Source organism: Vicia villosa, linkage group LG1 (genome assembly GCF_029867415.1).
Source record: "Vicia villosa cultivar HV-30 ecotype Madison, WI linkage group LG1, Vvil1.0, whole genome shotgun sequence".
NCBI lineage: Eukaryota > Viridiplantae > Streptophyta > Magnoliopsida > Fabales > Fabaceae > Vicia > Vicia villosa.
This window is the reverse complement of record NC_081180.1, coordinates 115,729,219-115,752,838: the sequence shown is the minus strand read 5'-3', so window position 1 is coordinate 115,752,838 and position 23,620 is coordinate 115,729,219. Positions and strand designations below refer to the sequence as shown.

At 32.3% G+C, this 23,620-nt stretch overlaps 3 protein-coding genes across 5 annotated transcripts; 2 read left to right on the top strand and 1 right to left on the bottom strand.

The window, feature by feature from the left end:
- The first annotated feature begins 9,812 nt into the window (after positions 1–9,812).
- On the top strand, positions 9,813–13,033 carry LOC131643925 (hydroxyisourate hydrolase-like). The gene is made up of 12 exons (XM_058914294.1): positions 9,813–10,211; positions 10,294–10,355; positions 10,480–10,555; positions 10,652–10,723; positions 10,807–10,894; positions 10,977–11,235; positions 11,334–11,449; positions 11,534–11,754; positions 11,975–12,003; positions 12,104–12,191; positions 12,343–12,433; positions 12,611–13,033. The coding sequence occupies exons 1-12, from the start codon at positions 10,004–10,006 to the stop codon at positions 12,855–12,857; spliced, it is 1,557 nt and encodes a 518-aa protein (XP_058770277.1). The 5' UTR covers positions 9,813–10,003; the 3' UTR covers positions 12,858–13,033.
- Positions 13,034–13,094: 61 nt separating this feature from the next.
- Positions 13,095–14,375, bottom strand: LOC131643926 (universal stress protein PHOS34-like). 3 transcript variants are annotated; one of them, XR_009296325.1, is made up of 5 exons: positions 14,101–14,374; positions 13,909–14,012; positions 13,557–13,678; positions 13,286–13,424; positions 13,095–13,253 (listed from the first exon to the last, which is right to left on the bottom strand). XR_009296325.1 is itself a non-coding variant. In XM_058914296.1 (4 exons), exons 1-4 carry the CDS (start codon positions 14,291–14,293, stop codon positions 13,337–13,339), a joined length of 498 nt encoding a protein of 165 aa, XP_058770279.1. In that variant the 5' UTR covers positions 14,294–14,375; the 3' UTR covers positions 13,095–13,336. The 3 variants fall into 3 exon arrangements, 2 of the variants coding, with proteins under 2 accessions (XP_058770279.1, XP_058770278.1); XM_058914296.1 differs by having other exon boundaries at positions 13,095–13,424; positions 13,909–14,003; positions 14,101–14,375; XM_058914295.1 differs by having other exon boundaries at positions 13,095–13,424.
- Positions 14,376–16,690: 2,315 nt separating this feature from the next.
- On the top strand, positions 16,691–20,793 carry LOC131643923 (probable E3 ubiquitin-protein ligase BAH1-like 1). The gene is made up of 6 exons (XM_058914291.1): positions 16,691–16,991; positions 18,618–18,862; positions 18,976–19,230; positions 19,657–19,794; positions 20,199–20,257; positions 20,425–20,793. Exons 1-6 carry the CDS (start codon positions 16,844–16,846, stop codon positions 20,528–20,530), a joined length of 951 nt encoding a protein of 316 aa, XP_058770274.1. The 5' UTR covers positions 16,691–16,843; the 3' UTR covers positions 20,531–20,793.
- Positions 20,794–23,620: the final 2,827 nt, after the last annotated feature.

Sequence of the window (23,620 nt, the reverse complement as noted above, 5' to 3'; positions counted from 1 at the left end):
CCAATATCCCTACCCTTCATCCCACCAACACAGACCTGGAACCTCTCCCTATCCAACCTACCTCTCCTCCAGCACCTTCCTCCCCTCTTCCACTAATCCTACCCATAAACCAGAATCACCTCTTGCCTCACCCGCCCCTACACCCCTCCTTCACACTGAACTCTTAGAAAATCAACTAGAATTAAGACACAACCCTCTAACCTACATGACTACCACTACAACCTCATCAATAATTAACCACACATTACACCTTCCACACCTTTTCTCCTTTCCTTTGTCCTTACATACAACAAGTGCAACAATGACTACAATTTTTTTTTGCTTATCTATATCCTCTACCCCTAAACCTTCCTCATATTATCAAGCCTGCCAACATGACTGTTGGATCCAAGCTATACAGAAAGAACTTGTTTCCCTTGAACAAACCAATACATGGACTATTGTTGACATACCTCCTAAAAAATCCCCCATTAGTTGTAAATGGGTTTACAAGATAAAATATCTTGCTAATGGTGTTATTGACATGTACAAAGCTATATTAGTAGCAAAGGGCTACAATCAAACGGAGGGTGCTGATTACTTCGACACTTTCTCCCCTTTAGCTAAATTAACAACTGTAAGAACACTCATTTCTTTAGCTTCTATTAAAAATTGGCATCTTGAACAATTAGATGTCAATAACGTTTTTCTTCATGGGGACTTACATGAAGAGGTTTATATGACGCTACCTCAAGGATATAAACCTCTCCATCACTCTCATAAGGTTTATAAACTCAATAAAATTATTTATGGCCTCAAACAAGCTAGTCGACAATGGTATTCCAAACTATCTGACACTTTACTTTCTCTTGGTTACCAACACTCACATGTTGATTATTCTCAATTTACAAAGTTTAATCCCACTAAACTTACTGCATTATTAGTATATGTAGATGATATTGTTCTCACAGGTAATGATTTTCAAGAAATACAGCATGTTAGACACTTTCTTCATTCAAAATTTCAAATCAAAGACTTAGGTACTTTAAGGTATTTTCTTGGACTAGAAGTTGCTCGCTCCGCATCAGGTATTTTACTAAATCAATGTAGCTACACCCTTGATTTACTTAGCAAAACAGGTACGTTAGCGTCAAAACCCTCCTCTACTCCATATAGTTCTGCACTCAAACTCCTTTGTTCTAGTTCTCCTATATATCACGATCAAACTCAGTATAGATAGACGGTTCATTGGCCAACTAATTTATCTCACTACTACCTAACCTGATATATCGTTTGTTGTTCAGCAACTTAGTCAGTCAGTCTCTCAACCTACTGTTAACCATTTTAAGGTTGCCATTCGGATACTTCAGTATTTAAAAACCAGTCCTGCTCGAGGACTGTTTTATCCATCCAATTCTAAGTTTGTTCTTGCTGGTTTTGTAGTTAGCGATTGGGCAACTTGCGCAACCACACGTTGATCAACAACTGGATTTGCTATTTTTCTGGGTAGATCTCTCATTTCTTGGAAATCAAAGAAGCAAATGATGGCCTCTCGATCAAGTTCTGAAGATGAATATCGCGCGCTTTCTACTTTAACATATGAAGTTCAATGGCTATGCTATCTATTCAAAGAATTGAACATTTCCTTCACAACTCCAATCTCCTTATACTGTGACAATCGGTCTGCCGTGTACCTTGCCCACAATCCTACATTTCATGAAAGATCTAAACATATCAGTGTCGATTGTCACATCATTTGTGAAAAGTTGGAATCATGTCTCATTAAATTGTTCTCAATACCATCATCTACCCAAATTGCAGATTTCTTTACTATGCCACTGCCTGCTCTGTCTTTCTTTGTTTTCATCCTCAAGCTTGTGGGGGAGTATTAGATACCAAATAATTATGTTACTTATTTTTCCTTTTTACTTGGCTACTTTTGTAAATATATAGCGACTCACCTTTGTATTAATTACATAACATTCAATTCTATTCAGTAATAATAATAGACTATTCAATATATTCAATGGTCTTTTTTTTATTCTGATAATATTCGAAAGGTATTGGCCATCACTAGATTCAAGATTTTCATATATTGTATATGCTAAAGTCTAGAAACAAATTTAGGCTCAATATCTATATAAACTTAGAAGCTTAATGCTATCATATTGGTTAATATGCTGAAAAATCGTCAATTAGTTAATATGACATATCTCAATTCATTGACTCAAACATGAGCTGCATTGAGAGCGACAAACAATAAATTAATAGTTGAGTAGAATTGCATATTAGTGATCAATGCTATTACATGAAAAAATGTTCATCAATGTGCCATTAGAAGCGTCTATTGTTCATCATTGATTCCCACATAGTGAGCTCTTTTCTCCTGATTTATACATTCATATTGATAATGCCCCGAAGTATGGAACTTACAGTGTTGCATAGTTGCACTACGCCAAACAAGACCTTAGATAACTCTTTTTTTGGGTTTTAGACAACGCTTTAAAGCACTGTCTATTCTAGTACTGCTGTAGGTAAAGACAACATTTTTTTAAAGTGAAAGAGCTGCTAAGTACCCCCTTCAGACACCCCTTGTACTTTGAAAGCGATGTTAAAGTCCCCCTTTAGCCAGCGCTTTTACTTTGAAAGCGCTGCTCAAGGACCCCTTTAGCCAGCGCTTTTACTTTTAAAGTGCTGCTAAAAGCCCCCTTTAGCCGGCGCTTTTTTGAAACAAAATTAAAAAAAAGCCTCTTTAGGCAGCGCTTTTATTGTAAAAGCGCTGTCTAAAGTCCCATTTAGGCAGCGCTTCTTTTTTAAAGAGCTGTCTAATGTCCACGAAATTTTTTATATAATATTTTTCAAAAAAAGCGCTTTTTGAAATATACAATTTTATATGCACAGATTTTAACCATATTTGCACTAGGTTTTCACCATATTTTGCACCTGTATATACCATTACAAATTTCACCAAATTTTCACAAATTGGAGCTTCAATCCAATTAAAAACAATACCAAAAGATATACCATATACATTTACACCAATGTACTTATATATATTATTACTCTTGTACACACACATATATATAACCAAAAGATATGCCACATTTTATTTGCATAATTATATACCATTACAAAATCTATTCATCTCTATCTTCTACATCTGCACATATAACCTAAAACAACACCAAAATATCGTAATTCATACCAAGATACAAACAAAATATAATTTACCACATGACAAACAACAACAAAATTGCAACACTTGAATATACTCAAAATTCTCATAAACTAAAGTAAGATTACAATATACTATCTTATATAACTTTTGACTCAATCATGAATTCACCAATCCTCCTTAAATTCATCCAATCGAGAACTTGAGTAATAAGCACGCTTGAATTCATCATAGTACTACATAATAATATAACATAGTATGTTTAAGTTAAAACTATTTAATTATATGAGAAATATGTGTTAAATATTAAAATAACTCCAAAGTTAGAAATGCATACCTTGGGTGGAGTCTCTATTCGATCCATAAAAAGAATTTCTTTCATAAACCTCAACATGTAAAAACCGCAATCTACATCATTACGCTGCCCAAGACACTACATATGGAAAGAAAATATGGATAAGGCCTAAGTTTTATCAAGTATCATCACTATTAATATAATCAAAATTGTGATAATTAATTAATATACCTCCACTATAATCCATGTAATGTTTTTGGATTTACTCTTTGGTACTTGATTACATCTTTGTGCTCAGAAAACTTGTATAACGCTAATAAAACATAATGACTTGACAATAATCACCAATTAAGCATCATGAATTGACACCAATCATCAATTAAGCATCTTTCAGTCAATAAAATGGGTCCATAGTTGAAAGAAGAATGAATAGGTACCTTGATGGGAGTAATTTGACCAGGTCGGATACACTAAGGACCAGCTGCTTCAGCTATAGCCTGAATTGTATGATAAACATGAATTTGACACACTAGCAAGTATTTAACACAGACACAGACTAAAGAAAAAACTAGGATGAAACAAAATTACATTAATTACATTACATAACAAAGGACCTCATAATGAGAGAAGATAATATGCATAATATTGAAATTAGGTTGAGGTATGAAATTAACTTGGTAAGTTGAGGTTTTGAGCCACAAAAGAAATATTCTTTGCCTAAAAATCTCGATTTGTCTATTGTATATGTATAAAGAGTTATGAAAGAAAGTCACACACACACACACACACACATATATATAAGCGTTTATCGAATAAGTGCTTATGTATAAGCTATTCTTATTAGAAACAGAGGAACATAGCAAAGAATAAGAAAAATAAATGCCAATGAATGAATAAATTTGAAATTGATTACCTTAATGGCTACAAAATCAGTATTACTTGCTTGATTTCAGTTTCAGTTTCTATTTCTTAGTTTGGCCAAAGAAGAACGACATATGATATCAACACCCTGGAAGTAGAACGGGGAATGACGACTGGGAATGGTAGGGTTTTCAGTTTGATGAAAAGAAGAACAAGAATCGATTTGGGATTTTAGGGTTTTCAATTTGAGAAGAAAAACGAGAATAACAAAGAAAAATGTTTGTATGGGTGCTTTCTGATTATTTTAGGAATTTTGAAAGTTTTTAATTACCTAAGGCAGCGCTTTCTAAAAGTAATGGCTTATGTATTAACTTTAGGCAGCGCTTTGGTCTTTAGCAGCGATTTCTACAATAATGCCTTTAGTAGCGCTTTTCAAAAGCGCTATCCAAAGTGAGCCTTTAGCAGCGTTTCTTCTAAAATTTTAATTTTTTAATTTTTTTTGAACTTATAGCTACGCTTTGGGAAAAAAGCGCTGCCTATGCAAACATCCAATAGTAGCGCTTTTATGAAGCGCTGTCTAAAGTAAGCCTTTGGCAGCGCTTATGCTCAAGTTTTAATTTATTATTTTTCTAAGAACATTTAGCAGCGCTTTTCTCAAAAGCGATGCCTATGTAACACTGTCCAAAGTTAGTTTTGGCATAGTGTTGACTTATTAACAAGTTGTCTTCCTTTTCCTTGTCCCCTAGTTTTGCCTCTGCCTCTTTCATCTCGAGCTTCATATGTCACTTTTAAGTCATGCTCTTCAATTGGGCCTCTCATTCTCAGCTCATGGATTTAGAGACTAATTTGGAGTTCATCCACAATTAGAGTATCCACATTATTTGATTCCTCAATAGAATACACAACATAATTAAATATTAAAACTAAATAGTGTAGGATTTTTCTTGTGATGTTTGCTTTTTTCACATTTTCTCCAAATATTTCTTAGCAATGGAGAGTGTTCTTCTGAAGTAATTAAGCATTAACGGTTTCTCATACCTTCATTATTATGGTTTCGAACTCAGTCTTAAGAGCTTGAAGTTTTTCTCTCTTGATTCTAGTTGATTCGTTGAATTTCTACTTCATCGAATCCCTTGTTTGCTTGAATATGTCATCATTAAGAATGGTCTCTAAGATTTATTTATCTATAACTTAATAGAGATAGTTCTTCCCTTTTTATCTTTCAAATCCTATTCTCTAATGACTTTTGCCTCTGCTTTTGACGGCTATTTCCCCTCTAGAATCACAGTTATTCCATCTTCTACTAGGCTAGAAAATTCATTTTCTTGAAGGAAATTTTCCATCAATTTGGCTAGGGGTGTGCAAAAAAATCGGTTACTTATAACCAAATTAGTATCCAAATTGTTCCATTTTTTAAAACCCAATCCAAATGTTAAAATATAAAAGTGGGTATCCATTTTGTTATCCAAATATAAACCGGTATCCACATTAATAATGTGGTTTAGTTATTGGGTATCCAAATTTTATTATGTATTAAATTTACATGCTTGTCTCTTTTATGGTTCACCGTGTATATATATATATATATATATATATATATATATATATATATATATATATATATGATGAAAGTTAAATTTTTTATGAAGCAAGATTGAACTGGTTCACTTTGTTGAGATGATTCTGTAAGAACCATGATTGATTCAATCTTTTGGCTTCTCATTTAATCTTAGATCTCTCTTGTAATACTACAGGCTTTTCTAAGATTGAAAAAAACTAACATCATGTATTGGCATAATACATGGCTTCCATCAACACCATGAAACGTTACAGCCACATTAACTCCATTAACTCCAGCTCTTGGAACAAAAGGCATAACTAGTATCTATAATTAATAAACTTAACAATTAAATAGAGGAAAAGTTTTATTTTAAGTCATGGTAAATAGAGAAAAATGTAGCTTCTTTCTTTAAGTTAATTAAAATAAAATTGATTACATGTTACGTTAAATTAATTAAAATAAAATTGATTTTAAGTATTAAATTAATTTTAAAAAGTTGGAATTTATTCAAAATGAATAAAATAATTTATGTGAGAAATTGGTTTAAAAAGTTGGTATTAATTCAAAGTGAATAAAATTGATTTTAAGTATTGAATTGATTTTTCTGTCAAAAAAAAGTATTGAATTGGTTTTGAGAGAAACCGATTTAAAGCTAATTTTTTTTTTAAAAAAATTGGTTTTTTGTGAGAAACCGGTTTAAAACCGATCCATATGTGAACCGGTTTTTAAAAAAACGGTTTTAAAATCCAAATCAAACCATATATATGGTTAAATTTGGTTTGGTTCTTGATCCATGCACACCCCTAAATTTGGCTTAATGTCCATAATAGTCGTCAAATTTAGGGATGACAGACTGCACAAACGTGTTATTGTTGGTGTTGACTTTGCTCTACGCCATTCTTTCTCACTCTTGTCTTGTGTTGCACTTGAAGAACTCCTTTATTTTCTCTCTTAATCAAGACTGTTTGACCAATGTACGCAATAGCTAATTGCACAAGATGCAAAGATATTTGTTATCCTTGAAAGTAAATAGCTACAACTACGACTATTAAATAGTCTTACAAAGAAATAGGAAACCTATAATAAAACAATGTCTCCCACAATTTCAAAAAATGTGAATATGAACACAAGAATGAGTCAAATTCGAAACTAACCATAAAAGTAATGTATCATGTGGAGAATCTGTTTTATTGAATTTTTATTTTTATTTTTTTAGAAGCAACTCTTGAATTAAGAATGTGTGGGTACAAGGGGTACACCAACCCTTACAAGAGAACAACTCAGGAAAAACCTAGATCAAGCAAAGACATCAAGAGCAGAGCAATGGGTTTTTAAACCATTCATAAAAGATACAACGAATTCTATCCTTAGAATCTATAGCTAACCACCACCATGAGTACCACAAAATCTGGAAATAAAGTTCATCGATATCCTAGTCGACTCTATTAAAAACCATGTCATTTCTATGCTTCCAAGTGCACCAACAAACTGTCAGCCATATTGCACTAACCTTGTTACTAGTCATCCTTCCCTGTAAGACTTCAATGCACTTTAAGAGATGGATACAACAACCCACAACTAAAGGCAAATCAATATCCAGCCACTTTTGAATTTTCAGCCATAGCAACTGTAGCTTCGGACAAGACATCAACAAATGGTTAAGGTTCTCCACCTGCATATGACAGAAAACACCCTCTGTTTTATTGATGAAATGGTTTTAAATGGCTTATTTTATCCATAAGTCTTCCTCAATTAATAGAATCTTCTGGGCTTCTTCACCCGATATACCATAGTCTAAGAAAAATTAGAAAATTAAAACAAAAAGTTATCTTTTTCACACGTGTAGTATTAATAGACGTAATAAAACTAATCCGTTTCAAGCGTTGTTTAAGATTTTTCACACAATTAAGGAATGTAATTATAATTAACTTTATAAATATGTTAAAAATAATGCACAGAGTAATAATTAAAGAAGACAATTGAAAAAATTGCAATCATTATTATATTTGAAAACTGAAAAATAAAATTTATTTTGAAACAAATTTTATTTGATAATACCACATTCATTTTGAAAGAAAGGGAGTACTCCAATAACCTGATCCACGTGCCATTTTTCAATTTTATAAAAATAAATATAAAACTTAAGGGTCTCATTTTAGCTCACATTAATGAAAAAGTTTTGTTTGGTAACGCTATTTTAACTTATAACTTATAGTTTTTTTACTAGCTTTTAGCTTTTTTTCAAAAGCTATTTGAAGTAGCTTTTAACTTGTGATTTTTTTTCATTTATATCCTTATTATTTTAACAAAATATTATTACCCTTATTAAGGGTAAAGTAATCTTTTATGTCATTTTGTATCTATCAGCTAATTTACTAAACATTTATGTTAAGAAATATGGTTGGGCCTAACTCATCCCTACAAAACTGGTTGGTAGGGTGAGGATTGCCCCCACTTATAAGCACATGTTTAGGCCATATATTGTCCGATGTGGGACTCTTAACACACCCCTCATGCCCAGGAACACACAACTGAAGCGTGAAAATAAATGGTGGGTGGTCTAATAGCGGAAACCATAAAAGGTGGCCCACCAAATCGGGCTCTGATACCATGTTAAGAAATGTGGTTGACCTAACTCATCCCTACAAAACCGGTTGGTAGGGTGAGGATTGCCCCCACTTATAAGCACATGTTTAGGCCATATATTGTCCAATGTGGAACTCTTAACACACCCCCTTCATACCCAGTAACACACAACTAGAGCGTGAAAATAAATGGTGGACGGTCCGATAGCGGAAACCATAATAGGTGGCCCACCGAATCTTAAACCAGACTCTGATACCATGTTAAGAAATGTGGTTGGGCGCTAGGGATGGAAATAGGCTAGGCCGATAACAGGGGCCTACAAGCTAGCCTATATAGGCTCACGCCAGGCCACACATTATTTGTAAATAGAAAAGGCTAGGCTTCTTTATAAGGTTATTTAGTTAAAAAGGTTAGGCCTCAGACCCTAAAAAAAATCTTATAAGCCTATCAAGCCAGCCTATTTAAATAAATATGAATACTTTTTTATGATCATTATGTTATGTTTTGTACTTTGAATTAAAATACATAAATAAAACTTGGTTATCTTGAAGAACTTGTGAAAATAAGATGAAAACATCAGATCAACATTGTTTTCATAAGTTTTCTTAAACAAATAGTCTCCTAGAACTTATGATAATAGGTAATTTAAAATAAGTTAGTATATTTAAACATTATTTTAATTGCTTATTTACATATGTCTAACAGACTAACCTTATGTAGGCTAACAGGCTAACCAGACATTCGAAAAGGTCAGACTCAGGCCTAAAAAATAAGCCTACGACAGGCTACAGGCCAGGCTTAGACTTCGGTTTTTTTGACAGGCCAGACTTAGGCTTGACAAAGCCTAGTTCGGCCCAACCTATTTCCACCCTTAAGTCTCATCCCTACAAAACCGGTTTTGTATGGATGAGTTAGGCCCAACCACATTTCTTAATATGATATCAAGAGTCTCGTTTAAGATCCGGTGGATCACCTTCTATGAAAATAATGTGACATTCAACAACTCCTAGCATAAATTGTATTTAGTGGGATTCGAAAATATATGAAAATATTTTAAAAAGTTATTATAAAATAACTTTCAATAACTTTAATAAAAATTCTTTAAATTGTATTTTTATTTTTAAAATAAAATTCATATTTTTATAATGAACTTTTTTTTTAAATAATATTTGACCCTCCTTCTCCTTTAAAATAGAAGATAAGTCAATGAAAAGTCAGATCAAACAGTACCTTATACAATAAGCTACTAGCTACCAGAGAATAGAGTAGAATGGTGGTTACGTTTTGCTTTCTATCCCATCAATCAATGTTTGATTTTGAACTTTGTAGAAAATTATTTTAGGGAGAAAAAGTGATGTGCGTAGGCATAGAAGACAAATAGACAAAAATGTCTACACCAAGTCAAAGCAAGTGGTGGCTGTAACCGCTAAGCTTCTATCAGTCTCTTTCTTATCCTACGGGACATTAATTTTGTTACGCACACTCTGTGTGCCAGTGTATTCATTTGATGAATCACAATAGTCAGAAGAAACACAAATCATAGAACATGGAACTACAAAAATATTTCACCCTGGTTTTCCTTTTGTTTCTAAAATTGTCTTTGTCTGTGTTCTCTACTGATCATAATAACTATAGCAGGAGTGATTTTCCAGTTGATTTTATTTTTGGTTCAGGCACATCTGCTTATCAAGTGGAAGGAGCTGCTAATGAAGATGGAAGAACTCCTAGCATTTGGGATACCTTAGCACATGCTAGTTCGGTTATTTATTCAATCCTTCTTTTTTCTTCATGTTTCTTCTTATCATTCATCTCATCAATTTTAGAATATGATTTAAGGGTCTGCACATGGTGAGGGTGGAAATGGAGATGTAGCATGCGACACGTACCATAAATACAAGGTAAACAAGCAATACACAGAGCTTCTATCTTTCTAATTTTGATTTTTCTTAGTAATGCATTCTTTAGGATTCATTTGTTAATTTCAAGCATTAGTTGGTTAAGAGAATACAAACGATAATGCAGGAGGACGTGCAGCTCATGGTTGAAACAGGCCTTGATGCTTATAGATTTTCCATTTCTTGGTCCAGATTAATACCAAGTACCTTCTACTCAACTTCACCTTTACTACATATCCATACAAACACTCAAATTTTTTGTTTTGTTTTTTTCTACATATACTTTTATTTTTCCTCAGATGGTAGAGGACCCGTCAATCCCAAGGGACTACAATACTACAACAATCTCATCAATGAACTCATTAGCAATGGTTCGATACGATTTTCTTAATTTGTTGCAACATAAAACATCTCTTAATTAAGATTTCATTATGCAAGTCTCTCCCTTATGCAGGTATCCAACCACATGTGACACTACACAACTATGATCTTCCACAAGCACTTGAAGATGACTATGAAGGATGGCTTAGTCGTGATGTCATGTATGTTCCGTGCTTCTATACTGTATAATATAATTGAACTTTTTTGACAGAACTGAGAATTATGTTTTGAATGTCGATGCAGAAAAGACTTCACTAATTATGCAGACGTGTGTTTTAGAGAGTTCGGAGATAGAGTCAAATATTGGACAACTGTGAACGAGCCAAATATTTTTGCCGTAGGTAGTTATGATCAGGGACTAGCCCCACCTCAACGATGCTCTCCTCCATTTTGTATTATACCAAGCTCTAAGGGAAACTCGACATTTGAACCGTACCTGGCCGCACATCATATTTTGTTAGCTCATTCTTCAGCTGTGAGATTGTATAGAAGAAAGTATAGGGTATATCACCTAATCTCTTGTAATATTTATCGACCTACAGAAGCTTTGTAGGCAAGTAATGTTCATGATTCCATAGAGACTAATTAATTACATTGCAGGAGCAACAACATGGATTTGTTGGTATCTCTTTCTATACATTTGGGATAGTTCTTCAGACAAATACAGAGAAAGACAAAGCAGCACGTGAACGAGTCCGTACTTTTTATTTTGGTTGGTTAGTTACTGACACTAAAACTGGTTGTAATATTTTCTCTTCTTACTTGATACATTTAAGTTTTATAATCCTATTTTATCACAGGTTTATGGAACCCTTGTTGCACGGAGACTATCCCAATTTGATGAAGAAAAATGCAGGTGCAAGAATACCGGCATTCACAACTCGGGAATCTGAACAAGTTAAGGGTTCCTACGACTTTATTGGCATAATTCACTACAGCGAATTTAATGTATCAGACAATTATGGTGCCCTGAAGACAGCACTAAGAGATTACATTGCAGACATGGGTGCAAATTTATTCTGTATGTGTTGGATTTTAATGATTAAAAATTTATAAGGATGCTGTACTAATTGCATTAACTCCATCTTTTTCATTATGATTCTGATGTTTTCATCTTGTTGAACTCTAACATCATTTGGCATCTTAATCCCCTTTTATAAGTGCACAAAACCATGACTATCACTTGTTGAATTATTTTTGGAGCAAAATGAATCAATCCCTTGTTTTCCATGGTTTTGCAGCTGCACAGGGTATACTTGCAGACGGAGAGGTAAATGTTGAAAAACTTATCATAATTATCATCTTAATTAATAATCGATTCAATCACTGGATTAATTTGCTATACAACTATCTGGCTTGACTTGACTCAGTATCCTATGGCACCATGGGCTTTACAAGAAGTGCTGGAAACATTCAAGACCCTTTATGGCAATCCACCTATGTTCATTCATGAAAATGGTATGTTTACCCTTCATTCACGATTACATTGATTGCAATGAGTCTCTTTTAGGAAATCGTCTTTGGATGTTGATTGATAAGAGTTGTAAAATTAAGCTTCAAGGGATTTAACAACGATTTGGTGAATCATTCCTAATGCTTGTCTTTTTAGGCCAAAGGACAGTCAGCAATGCATCACTCCACGATGTATCAAGGGTGGAATACTTGCAAGCATACATTGGTAGCACACTCGATTCCTTGAGGTATGTGATTGCTACTCCACTTTTTTATCTTTTGAAAAATAAGATTCAAAAATATCTTTGAAATAAGTTACATAAGCGGTAAATAAAAACCATGTCCAAAATACAGTTATGAAAATAGACAAAACAAAAATAAACACTATACACTTTCTCATCATTTATGTCTTTTTTTCCCTTCAGGAATGGATCAAATGTAAAGGGGTATTTTGTGTGGTCTTTCATGGATGCATTTGAGTTATTGGATGGATATAAATCAGGCTTTGGACTATACTATGTGGATAGGAATGATCCAGAGTTGAGAAGATACCCAAAGCTCTCCGCAAAATGGTATAAGCAATTTTTAAATGGCTCAAGTTCCTCTCTAGTTGGTGCTATTGAACTCAACGACAATTCATCACTAGCTTCTCTTGGACATTCATTTCAGTAGTAGTTTCTATAATTTGTGTGCATTACAGGGTTGTTACATAATGGCTCTTCTATTAAGTCATTGTTATGGACCTGTCTTCCGATGTATGGAAAGAATTCTCAAAACAGGACATATTTGAATAAGTAGAAGAATAATTCCATCTAGAATAAAGATTGATCCACAAAATTGAGAAAATATGTATGCCTTGAATATATGTTTCTGTTACTATAATTTAAATTTCTGTTACTATAATTTAAATTTCAGAAAGAGAAAAACACTTTTTATAGACACATTAAGCTTAGTTTTTCATATACAAAAACAAAGTAAACCCCAGGTAGGGGCAACAAGCCAACAACAATCCAACAGTTACATACTTTCTATCATAAACTACAAAGCAGACATGCCATAGGACAAACCAAGTCATAAACTTTCTGAGAACATTGCTATTTTTCTTTTGCTGAAAGGATAGTATGTTTATTTGAAGGATATGCTAGTATAGATCAGTGCTTGGTTTTTGGCTTCTTCACAATCATGACAGTGCAATGAGCATGATGAGCACAATAGTCACTTACACTACCTAAAACCGCCCTGCATATAAAAAGTATAACTGGATTAGGAGATTACGAAGTGAAGTGTTTGCTTCAAACAACGATGTATGATCATATAAAGAGTTATCACTGAAAAATAGGGATGATAACTGTTACCAAAATGTAACTGTACCTTTTTATAGCTCCATAACCATGACTACCCACAACCAATATTGAAGCATGGTACTTTTCCACTGTATCACAGAGAACATTTCTAGCATCACCTTCCACCACCTCCACTATTACATCATTTACCTAAGAAAATTCAATTATCAATTAATTATACCACATGTGACATTTCCTATATAAAATACTTAAAACATCATAATACACAATTTGATTAGCCCTAGCTATTAGAGACCTGATTAAATATGTAAACTCAATAATTTCACACCAAAAGCAGACCAGAAAACCAGAAATTCACAGAAACTATCCTGATGCATTAAACTATTCAAGCATGGAATTGAAAACAAAAATAGAAATACCGATTTCTTAACGCAAAGCTGTTTAGCACTCTCAACAACTCTAGCAGCAATCTTTCTCAAATCAGAATCCACAATCGGCAAAACCTCAGCAGCTCCTGCATACACTTCATTCAATTACAAAATCATGTTTATATAACAATAAACAGGATGAATGAAATTGAAAAGGAATTAGGGTTATATATATATATATACCAGGACCAGCAAGACCAACAGAAGAAGTAGCGGAAGGTCTAGCATGAAGAAGAACAAGCTTGAAAACAGGATTGTTGTTGTTGAAGAAATGATCAAGAGTCCATTTGAGAGCGTAAGCACTGTGTTCGCTCTCGTCGATTGCAACTATCATCACTGGTTGTGCTTTCTCTGGTTGTTGATCTGAACTTGCCATTCTGAAAAGCGTAACAGAATTTTGTTACCGAATTAGTTACCCTTTCTCTCTTCTATATATCTATTCACTTGCTCGAGACGCAACAAAACGTGGACGTATATATAAAAAGATATTTATGGATTATTTTATTATGGAAAATGAAAACAAGGTGCTGATTCTGCTGAATTGAAGTAATCATTGTTTTGAATTTTAATTGAGGCAATCGCATTCTAGAAAAGTCGTCACTGAATACGAAACCCTTTTTTTCTTTGATAACATGAATACGAAAGCCTTATCTCCAGCGTGGATATATTTCTTTGTCATAGGGATTTCTTTAGATTTAAAAGAGAGAACTGATATTTATATAAAAAATAAAAGTTATTTACATTAATAGTTAAATTTAATTAATCTTTGAGATTTAAATTTTTTGTGTAAAGAACATCATTATGAATTATTTTTTATTACGATAAATATTTAAAAAATTTAGAGATTTTTTTGGAAAATACTTCTATTTGATGATTAAATATTGGTAAAAAAAATCATTAAAAGAATATTGTTACACTATTTGTTATAAATATATTTAAATTTTAGTTAGGATATGAATACAAAATTATCTAAATTATAAATAATTTTCAAAATAAAATTTTAGAAAAATAATATTAATTTTAAAATAATTAGAACCATAAATTATTTACTCATACCTCTCTCTCTCTCTCTCTCTCTCTCTGGGTTTTTTAGTTTTCAAAAGAACACAAGAAAAATAATAAATCTAGACTTTTTCAGGGAGATTTTCTCTCTTGGTGACACACTCACTCTCGTTAAAAAAGAAAGGAGAAAGATGAAAATTGGTGTAAGAGAATAGACTCACTCTTGAGAAAGATCTCTCTTTCAACTAATTGAGACAAAAGATTTTTATCAAATCATGAAGTTTTCGAATCGAAAAAATACTCAACTTTAATTTAAGATTGAAAAGATGAGAAAAAAGCCATGATTCATGATTCGAGTTATGTACACCTCATGATTCGACTCACACACTACCTTGCATCCTTGATTCAAGTGTTATAAGTCGTAATTCAACTAATACTTAGGATTTTGACATAAAACCAATTGCTAGACTTAGAAGAAGACACAAACATGAACTTATAACAACTAAGATAATGATTTAAGAGATTTCTCAGAGGTACACAAACTTAAATAGGCGAAGCAAATGAATACGAATATAACATATTATTTCAAGTGAATTACAATAGCAATGCTACAACAATAATACAGATAATTCACATGATGAATAGGATACTAACATGCAATAAATCAAATTATATATTATACATGCAAAATTGGCAAACAATCAAAACTAAACAGCAATACTGATAATGTCTGCAATTTCATACCGATCTTAGCCACAATGGAAAAGATATCATTCCCTTTGTTTAAATTTATTTTCTAGCCAATGATGGAAACTTTCCTCCACTACTAATTTTTCGATTCATGTCTTCTATGCTTACTCTACTCATCCTTTCAAGTTTGTGGACGACATGGAAAATCGTTTTCACCATAGAAAGAAGTTAACCACAGGGCAATATGTTATGGAAGACCTTGTTACCATGGTTCAAAACATCTTACAGGTCATGTTAGTGGCCTCACATGCCTATCTCTGGATTAACATTTTTCTTTGATTCTTCTCCAATTTTTCTAAGCTTTGAGACATAACACCCTTAACTATGACTCAATCTTACCAAAATATTATGGTTTACTACTACTAATGATATAATTAATTTTACCAAATTCTTCGAGTTGTTTAGAAATCTTTCTTCTATAACGATTTCAACATTACAATCGAATTTATATGTGTTTTCCTAAAAAAAAAAAGTTATACTAACATAAAATCCTCTTGAACTAAACTAGAATTTTACTGATAACAATATTTTCGTTGATAAAGTATTTGAACAAAATTATACATTCAGAACATTCTTTAAAAACATCTCTCACATTTGTCACTCTTTAACATCTTCACATTTCTACATAAATGAACAAGATAAGTAATCAATATCTTTTTAAATCTTTCCGTAAATATCTTCTTCATTTTCATTTTTATTAATCAATTATATATAGACAACTTAAACACGAGTATTTTTTATATATAATATAGAATACTAGAATAATTAATATTTTAAAAAAATTATAACAAAATAAAAATAAAAGAAAAATTCAAAACAAACATTTCATCACTCCCTTTAATTTATAATTTTTAATAAAAAACATTTTATCTTACACATTTTTTGTGTGAAAGAAAAAGGAGAGAAAAAGAGGATCTATAAAGACCGAGTAAGAAGCTATTTTGAGTTTTTCATATCGAGATAATTACGATGAATATTACAATTATACCCTCAATCCCGCTTCACACGCAAAGATCCGAAAATCAAGGATTTGAGATATTCACGGGAAAGCATTAAAAAAAGGAAGCAACCACTAATTTCAAACCTTTTTTCCTTCTTCTTATTCACATCCCGTGCCGCGTTTCGCTAGAGCAACAACAAATCGTTCGAAATCGTGCCATGTTTGTGCGCAAAGATGAAATTCTGCAAGACGTATCAGGAATTCATGCGAGGTCAGGAGCAGAAGAAGCTCCCTGTCGTTGGATTCAAGAAGCTCAAAAAGATCATGAAAACGTGTCGACGATCTTCTCCGTACCATAGAACCTGCCCTGATCAATGCACTGGTATTTTTTTATTCAATTTTACGATTCAATTGTTGCTTTAATCAATCGTTCGATATTTTCTGTGAATTGATTCCTAATTTTCTTTGACGATTTTCATTCATTTTTTGTTCATCTCTCTTTGTATTTGATTGATTGGGATATTTGAGGAGTAGGAAGAATTGACAATTTAGTTCGTGAATTTGTAAAGGTTGAGCAATTTGATGTCTAAAATTTATGAAACTCCGAAGTAATATTTCAAATTGAAAATCTTGGATCATATTAGTCATTTTGATCGGAGGCTTGTCGTAAATTTGTTGTGGTATAATCAATGATTAACAATTTTGTGGGGGAGGGGGTGATTCTTAGTGAGCAGATTGATAGGTTATTTTGATAGACACATATTATGAGATGGAGGGAGTAGGAGTAACAATGGCAGATGTGTGCAAAATTCATGGAGGGACAGTCGTATGTGACTGGGAATGGAGCTCGAGGAGGGAGCTGTTTTGTTGGGAGATTAGTAAACTAAGTGGTGTTTAAGAATATAACAAGGATGTATGGAGGTGGTTGGAAGAGGTGGAAGGCGTCTACTATGTGAAGGAAGCTTGTAGAGAGATTATGAGCGGAGAGGTTACCATTTACTAACATGTTACTACCTCTGTCCCAAAATATTGTCATAGTAGACACTTTCACACAAAATAAGAAGACACTTTCACACAAAATAAGAATAAGAAAATATGATTATTGGTGTATTTTAATTATTATTAATGCAAGGTGAGAGAAATAATAAATTATGAGAATTATTTGGGGATAGAATTGGAAAATCAAATCTAAAAATGCATTGGAAATAAGCGACATTTATTTTGGGACGAATATTTTTTACAAATGTGACATTTATTTTGGGACGGAGTATCAATTTATCATTCTTTATATAGTAAATTGGTCCAATTACCATTGGAAAATTAGGTATTGGCTTGGAGGCTGGTTCAAAATAGACTAACCTCCAAAAAAAACTTAATCAAGAAAGAAGCAATTGACGAAGACTCGAACCTATGCATAGAGAGATATGCTATGACAGAAACTAGTATGCACTTGTTCTTCAGGTTCTCAACATTCACAAAGGTGTTGATGGTTGTTTTAAAATGGTTCGGCATAGATTGTGGCTACCAAATAACAGAATTCATTTCTCTCAGTTTACGGAAGATTAGTATGTGAATGAATCGGGTGGGCCTGTTAAGTGTTGTTTAGACAGAATACTCTGAATTGTATTGCTTGGAATTGAAGAGATGTGTATCTGTTATAGTTTTGGATTGTAGAATTTGTTGTACAGGGCTTTCCTTTTTTTAATAGGCAAATAAGGCTTTCCTTGAGTCTCTGTCAAATTCTCTTTTCTGTTTTATTTAAAATTAGGAATTCTTTAGAAATTTTGTTGGCAACCAAATTCCAAGGCCCTACAACTTCAATGACTAAATTGACGATTCACTTTTATTCTATTAAAAGACTTTGTAGGCTCTATGATGAATTATCTTATGATATAATGATGCCACTTTCTTTGGGAAGAAAAATGGGCCTATGTTTAAACATTTCGATTTTCACGGTATTCCAACTACCTTTAACTTTAAGCTAACTTAGTATCATTATTTTATGCAGTGTGCGATGGGACCTTTTTCCCTTCCCTTCTCAATGAAATGTCAGAAATAGTGGGATGCTTTAATGAGCGTGCACAGAAATTGCTGGAACTGCATCTTGCTTCTGGATTCAGAAAGTACATCATCTTATTGAAAGGGAAATCAAAAAGGAATCATTCTACTTTAGTTCATGAAGGCAAAGATCTAGTAGTATATGCACTTATAAACGCTGTTGCAATTCGCAAAATACTAAAGAAATATGATAAGGTGTGTCAGTTCCTCCTTATTTCTTTGGCATGCTAATTTAAGTAGTGACAATCTTAGTTTAAAATTAAATAATATGTTATGTTCGTTATATATGAATACTACTATGATGGCAGATTCATTATTCCAAACAAGGGCAATTATTCAAGTCACAAGCTCAGACTATGCATAAGGAAATTCTTCAGAGTCCATGGCTTATTGAGCTTATGGCATTACATATCAATTTAAGGGAAACTAAATCCAAGTCGAGGAAGTCATCTGCATTATTTGATGAATGTTATCTCACAATTAAGGATGGAAAACCATCACTTGCTTGTGAGCTCTTTGATTCCATCAAAGTTGATATTGACTTGACTTGCTCTATATGTTTGGTAAGTTAGGTGGATTCTCTTGTATGATTAATTTCTCTTTTCTGTGCATCACTCTCGTTTTGGATGTTTTCATTTGTATTGCATATATGCACGACCAAATCAACTCATGTAGCCGACTCTAGTTAGTGAGATAAGGCTTGGTTATTGTTGTTGTAACCTAGTTTTATGTCTCCACAGATAAATTGTATTTACTCCCAATTTTGAATTTTTAAATGAATTCAAATATTTTCAGATCTCCTTATATTGTCCAACATTTTCCATACAAATTGCACCAAAGCATTTGACTTTTGGATTATAATGACAATATCTCCGTAGTTTCCACAATATCAATATACTTTTCTATATGCAAGCATCTCTCTCATAAGGTCTTTCACTTTCTTTTTTGATTTTTCAATTGATAGTTTTCATCTGGCTCTTTCATGACAGGACACAGTGTTTGATCCAGTTTCTCTGTCCTGTGGCCACATATTCTGCTACAGTTGTGCTTGCTCGTCTGCATCTGTTACTATTGTTGATGGACTAAAGGAAGCACATTCTAAAGAGAAATGTCCTCTATGTCGATCGGTAAGATACCCAAATATAGCAAACACCCATAAGGGTGGATTTCTGTTTTTACATCCCTAACTTACACTATAAAATTTTCTCAACCTTCATTAAGGCCTATTCATTTTTACCATCAAAACTTTAGATCTTCCTGAATAAGCTTACGTAGCCCTTCTGTAATTGTTTAGCTTCTATATTTTAATATTGCATAAGATATTATGATTCTATGATTGATTAATTGCAGTGTTCCAGAAAGAACTGTTTACTTATTTTGGCCATCTTAATGCTGAATAAATTTGTTTTTTTAACGATTGATCGGTTATTGTCTTTCACCATAAATACTATGGTTCTACTAAGAAATTGCAAAAGATATATTACTATTGTTATTATTGGCAAGTAATATACTTTTTATATTTTTTATACAGGCAGGAGTTTACGAAGGTGCTGTTCACTTGGAGGAATTAAACATTCTATTAGGCCGAAGGTATGATATCTGTTGTTCCATTTGCAAATGAATGAAATTAAAATGGAAGAGATGATAGCAAAATCAATTTAAACTTTGTTTTCAATCATTCTAACTGTGGTTTTATATTGTAATATCAACATATTATTTTCAAGCATCTTAACCTAAGAAATTCAATATGTTTACAGCTGCACGGAGTACTGGGAGGAAAGACTTCAAATGGAGAGGGTAGAAAGGGTGAAGCAAGCAAAGGAGCATTGGGAAACACAGTGTAGAGCATTCATGGGGATCTAAATGGAGAAGTAGATAAGCAACTCCTCTCGAATTCAATGGTGTAGTTATAGGTTGAAACATTGTTACTTGTTTTGTGAGATAAACATTAACATTTTTAGTTAAAGGTAGAGTATTCTCGCCTCTTGCCTGATTCTGATGATTAGAGTAAATATTTCTATTATTGCCTGATGATCAGAGTAAATATTTCTATTATTGCATATGTATCTACTAAAAGCCATTTATTTGCTTGTATATAAATAAAATTTTACCCTATCTAAAGAGAATGCAACATCCAGCTTATCGGAGCCTGGATTAAGAAATTGTTCTACTATTTTTGAGAAACCCTAATCTAGTTACAATACATGTTAACTATAAAAATAAAAATTTGTGTCAATTTGTATGTGATTTTAGAATATTAGTATTAATTTTTTTTTTCTTCTTATTGTTCTATTTATTATTACTTTATTTTTAATTTATTTTATTTCACTTTTTCATATTGCAAGTGTTGGTGAAGGGTGATTTTATAAAATAAACTAGGATTAAATAAGTTATTGGTCTTCTAAATATACTTAAATTTGCATTTGATCCAAACTTAGTTTTGGATTGTAAAATGTTGATTCTGTTTGATGGTAAGTTACTCCCTCTGTCTCAAATGCTAAGATATTTTGGAGAAAAAATGTGTCCCAAATTATAAGTCATTTTACAATTTTAATGCAACATCAATATAAATTTTCCTAACATACCTTATATCATTTATTACTTTTCTTTTTTTTCACACTCTTCTAATTTTGCTTTCTAATATAATTACTGAAATGTATTTTTGTAAAGTTATACATCATTTCACTTTTTCATAAAATAATAATTTCATTTCTTAATTCGTGTGAAGTACTCAGAACATCTTATAATTTGGGACAGAGGTAGTATAAAGTTTTGTTGTGTCGTCAATGCCAAATTTAATTTCTACCATTTGTGTCATATACAATACATGAGTTTATTTAAGGTGGTTTTCTATACTAAGCGTTAGTTTTGTAAAAGACATTAAGTTAAGGTTAGGAGGTTTATCAGTTTATGCATACAGTGGACATGACTATGATTTTTGGTCCTATTTTAAAGCTTGTGACTTTATCAAGAGGATGAACTCGGAATTTGATGTTGATGATGTGAAACTGTAATGGAAACATGAGATGATAGTTTGGAAGAAGATTTAAGATCCTTTAGGATTGATGAGTGATGTTAAAATATACATTGAGTACCACATTATCTCATATAAAATTCATATACATTGTTATCATCAAAACTAAGAATATTGATCAGAACAAATCTTGTTCTAACAAAAAGGAGTGGTTACTTTCTTAAATTTTAGGTGTTTGAACTTATCAAGCATTTTCTCAATATAATGTGTTTGACTAAGTTCATAACCCCCATTATGTCGCTTAACTTTGATCCCTAGAATTGTGTCAACGAGTCCAAGATCTTTCATCTGGAAATTGGAAGTTAGAAATCTCTTTGTTTCTAAAATTCCATTCAAATCATTACTAATTATCAGCATGTCATCGACATAGAGACAAAGGAATATTACAATATTTTTTCACACCTTTGTGTTTAAACACTTGTCACAAGAATTAGGAATAAATTCATTAGAGAGTATCACATAATCAAACTTTTGATGCCATTGTTTTGGTTCTTGTTTTAAGCCATATAAGGATTTGACAAGCTTACACACCTTTTGTTCGTTTCCAAGAAGCACGTAGCCTTCTGGTTGTTCCATGTATATTTCCTCATCGAGATCTCCATTTATGAATGTTGTTTTGATGAGGATGTTGATCACTCTAGTTAAAGGAATGATGAGGATGTTGATCACTTTGATGACATTAAATAAGACAGATGAATGAATTTAATGAAGGTTTCACTAAAGAGTTTAAAGAAGGATTATGTTTTGGTTCAGATGTAGTTAATCCTCGCAAGACATCTAATGATGATGGTGTTGCCACTAGTGAACCACCTCCACCATAACTTTATTATATAAGAGATGACAAAAGAATATAAATCATAGAAGAAGAGTATATCACTGAAGAACTTGATAGTAGGACAAAGATGACAGTTGTGAATATATGTTTAATGTAATTAAATTCAATGAAAATGATGCAATAACTACGGATTTCAATTTTATAGTTAAGATGAAAATTTTCTCACTTAGACAATTTTTATTTATCGTTATAAATATTTTAAAAATTAAAATATAATAAAGATAAACATTTAAATTAAAAACACTAAAAAACTATGAAAAAATATCTATTTTTCTCGGTGACCTCCTCTCCAAAAGCTTTCTGCTTACTCGCAAACACATTGAGAAAACTTCTATATTTTTCTCAAAATTGTCATTTCTCTTTCATAAGTGATCAAATTTCTCATTTCTTTCTTAACAGAGCTTTAATTTCATAATATCAATTTATTCGTGAAGAATATATTAAATGAAACATTTGTGCCACAGGGGTTGTACTTTGCACCCTTAGTGGTGAAATGTCACCCTTATAAAACTCAAAAATATCCTTGGCGTAGTCTGAAATTAAACTTCTGTACATTCTTAATACACACCAAAATATCGTAAGTTAAGTTTATTTCACATTTTGAATTCCTAGACACATTTTGAATTCATGATTGTGTGTTTATTTTACAACTCAGTGGATAACCATCAGGACAATAACTTTCCCTCTTGAACAATAAATTTGTTATAAATTTGGTATATTTTAATAAACTTTATATTTAAAGCCTACATAGTATACATATTTTTTATTCAATTATACCATACACTTATTTAAGTTAATTAAAATACTATATTAAGTCAAAATACAAATCATACATTGTTCACAAAATACAAATCATAATAAAAATTATCAAAATACAAAGAAAATGTCAACTACTAGGTAAATTTAACTGCCTAGTTCCTCTTCTGCCTCCTACATCGCAAGACATGTCGTACCTCGACTATCATGATTTGTACGGTGGTCATCTCAAGAGTGCTTTTCTCATGTTGGACAAGTGACTTCAAGTACAAGAGGAGAGTGGGAGGGTGAATTGTGGTTTCCAAAATTTGTGATTAATTTTAAATAT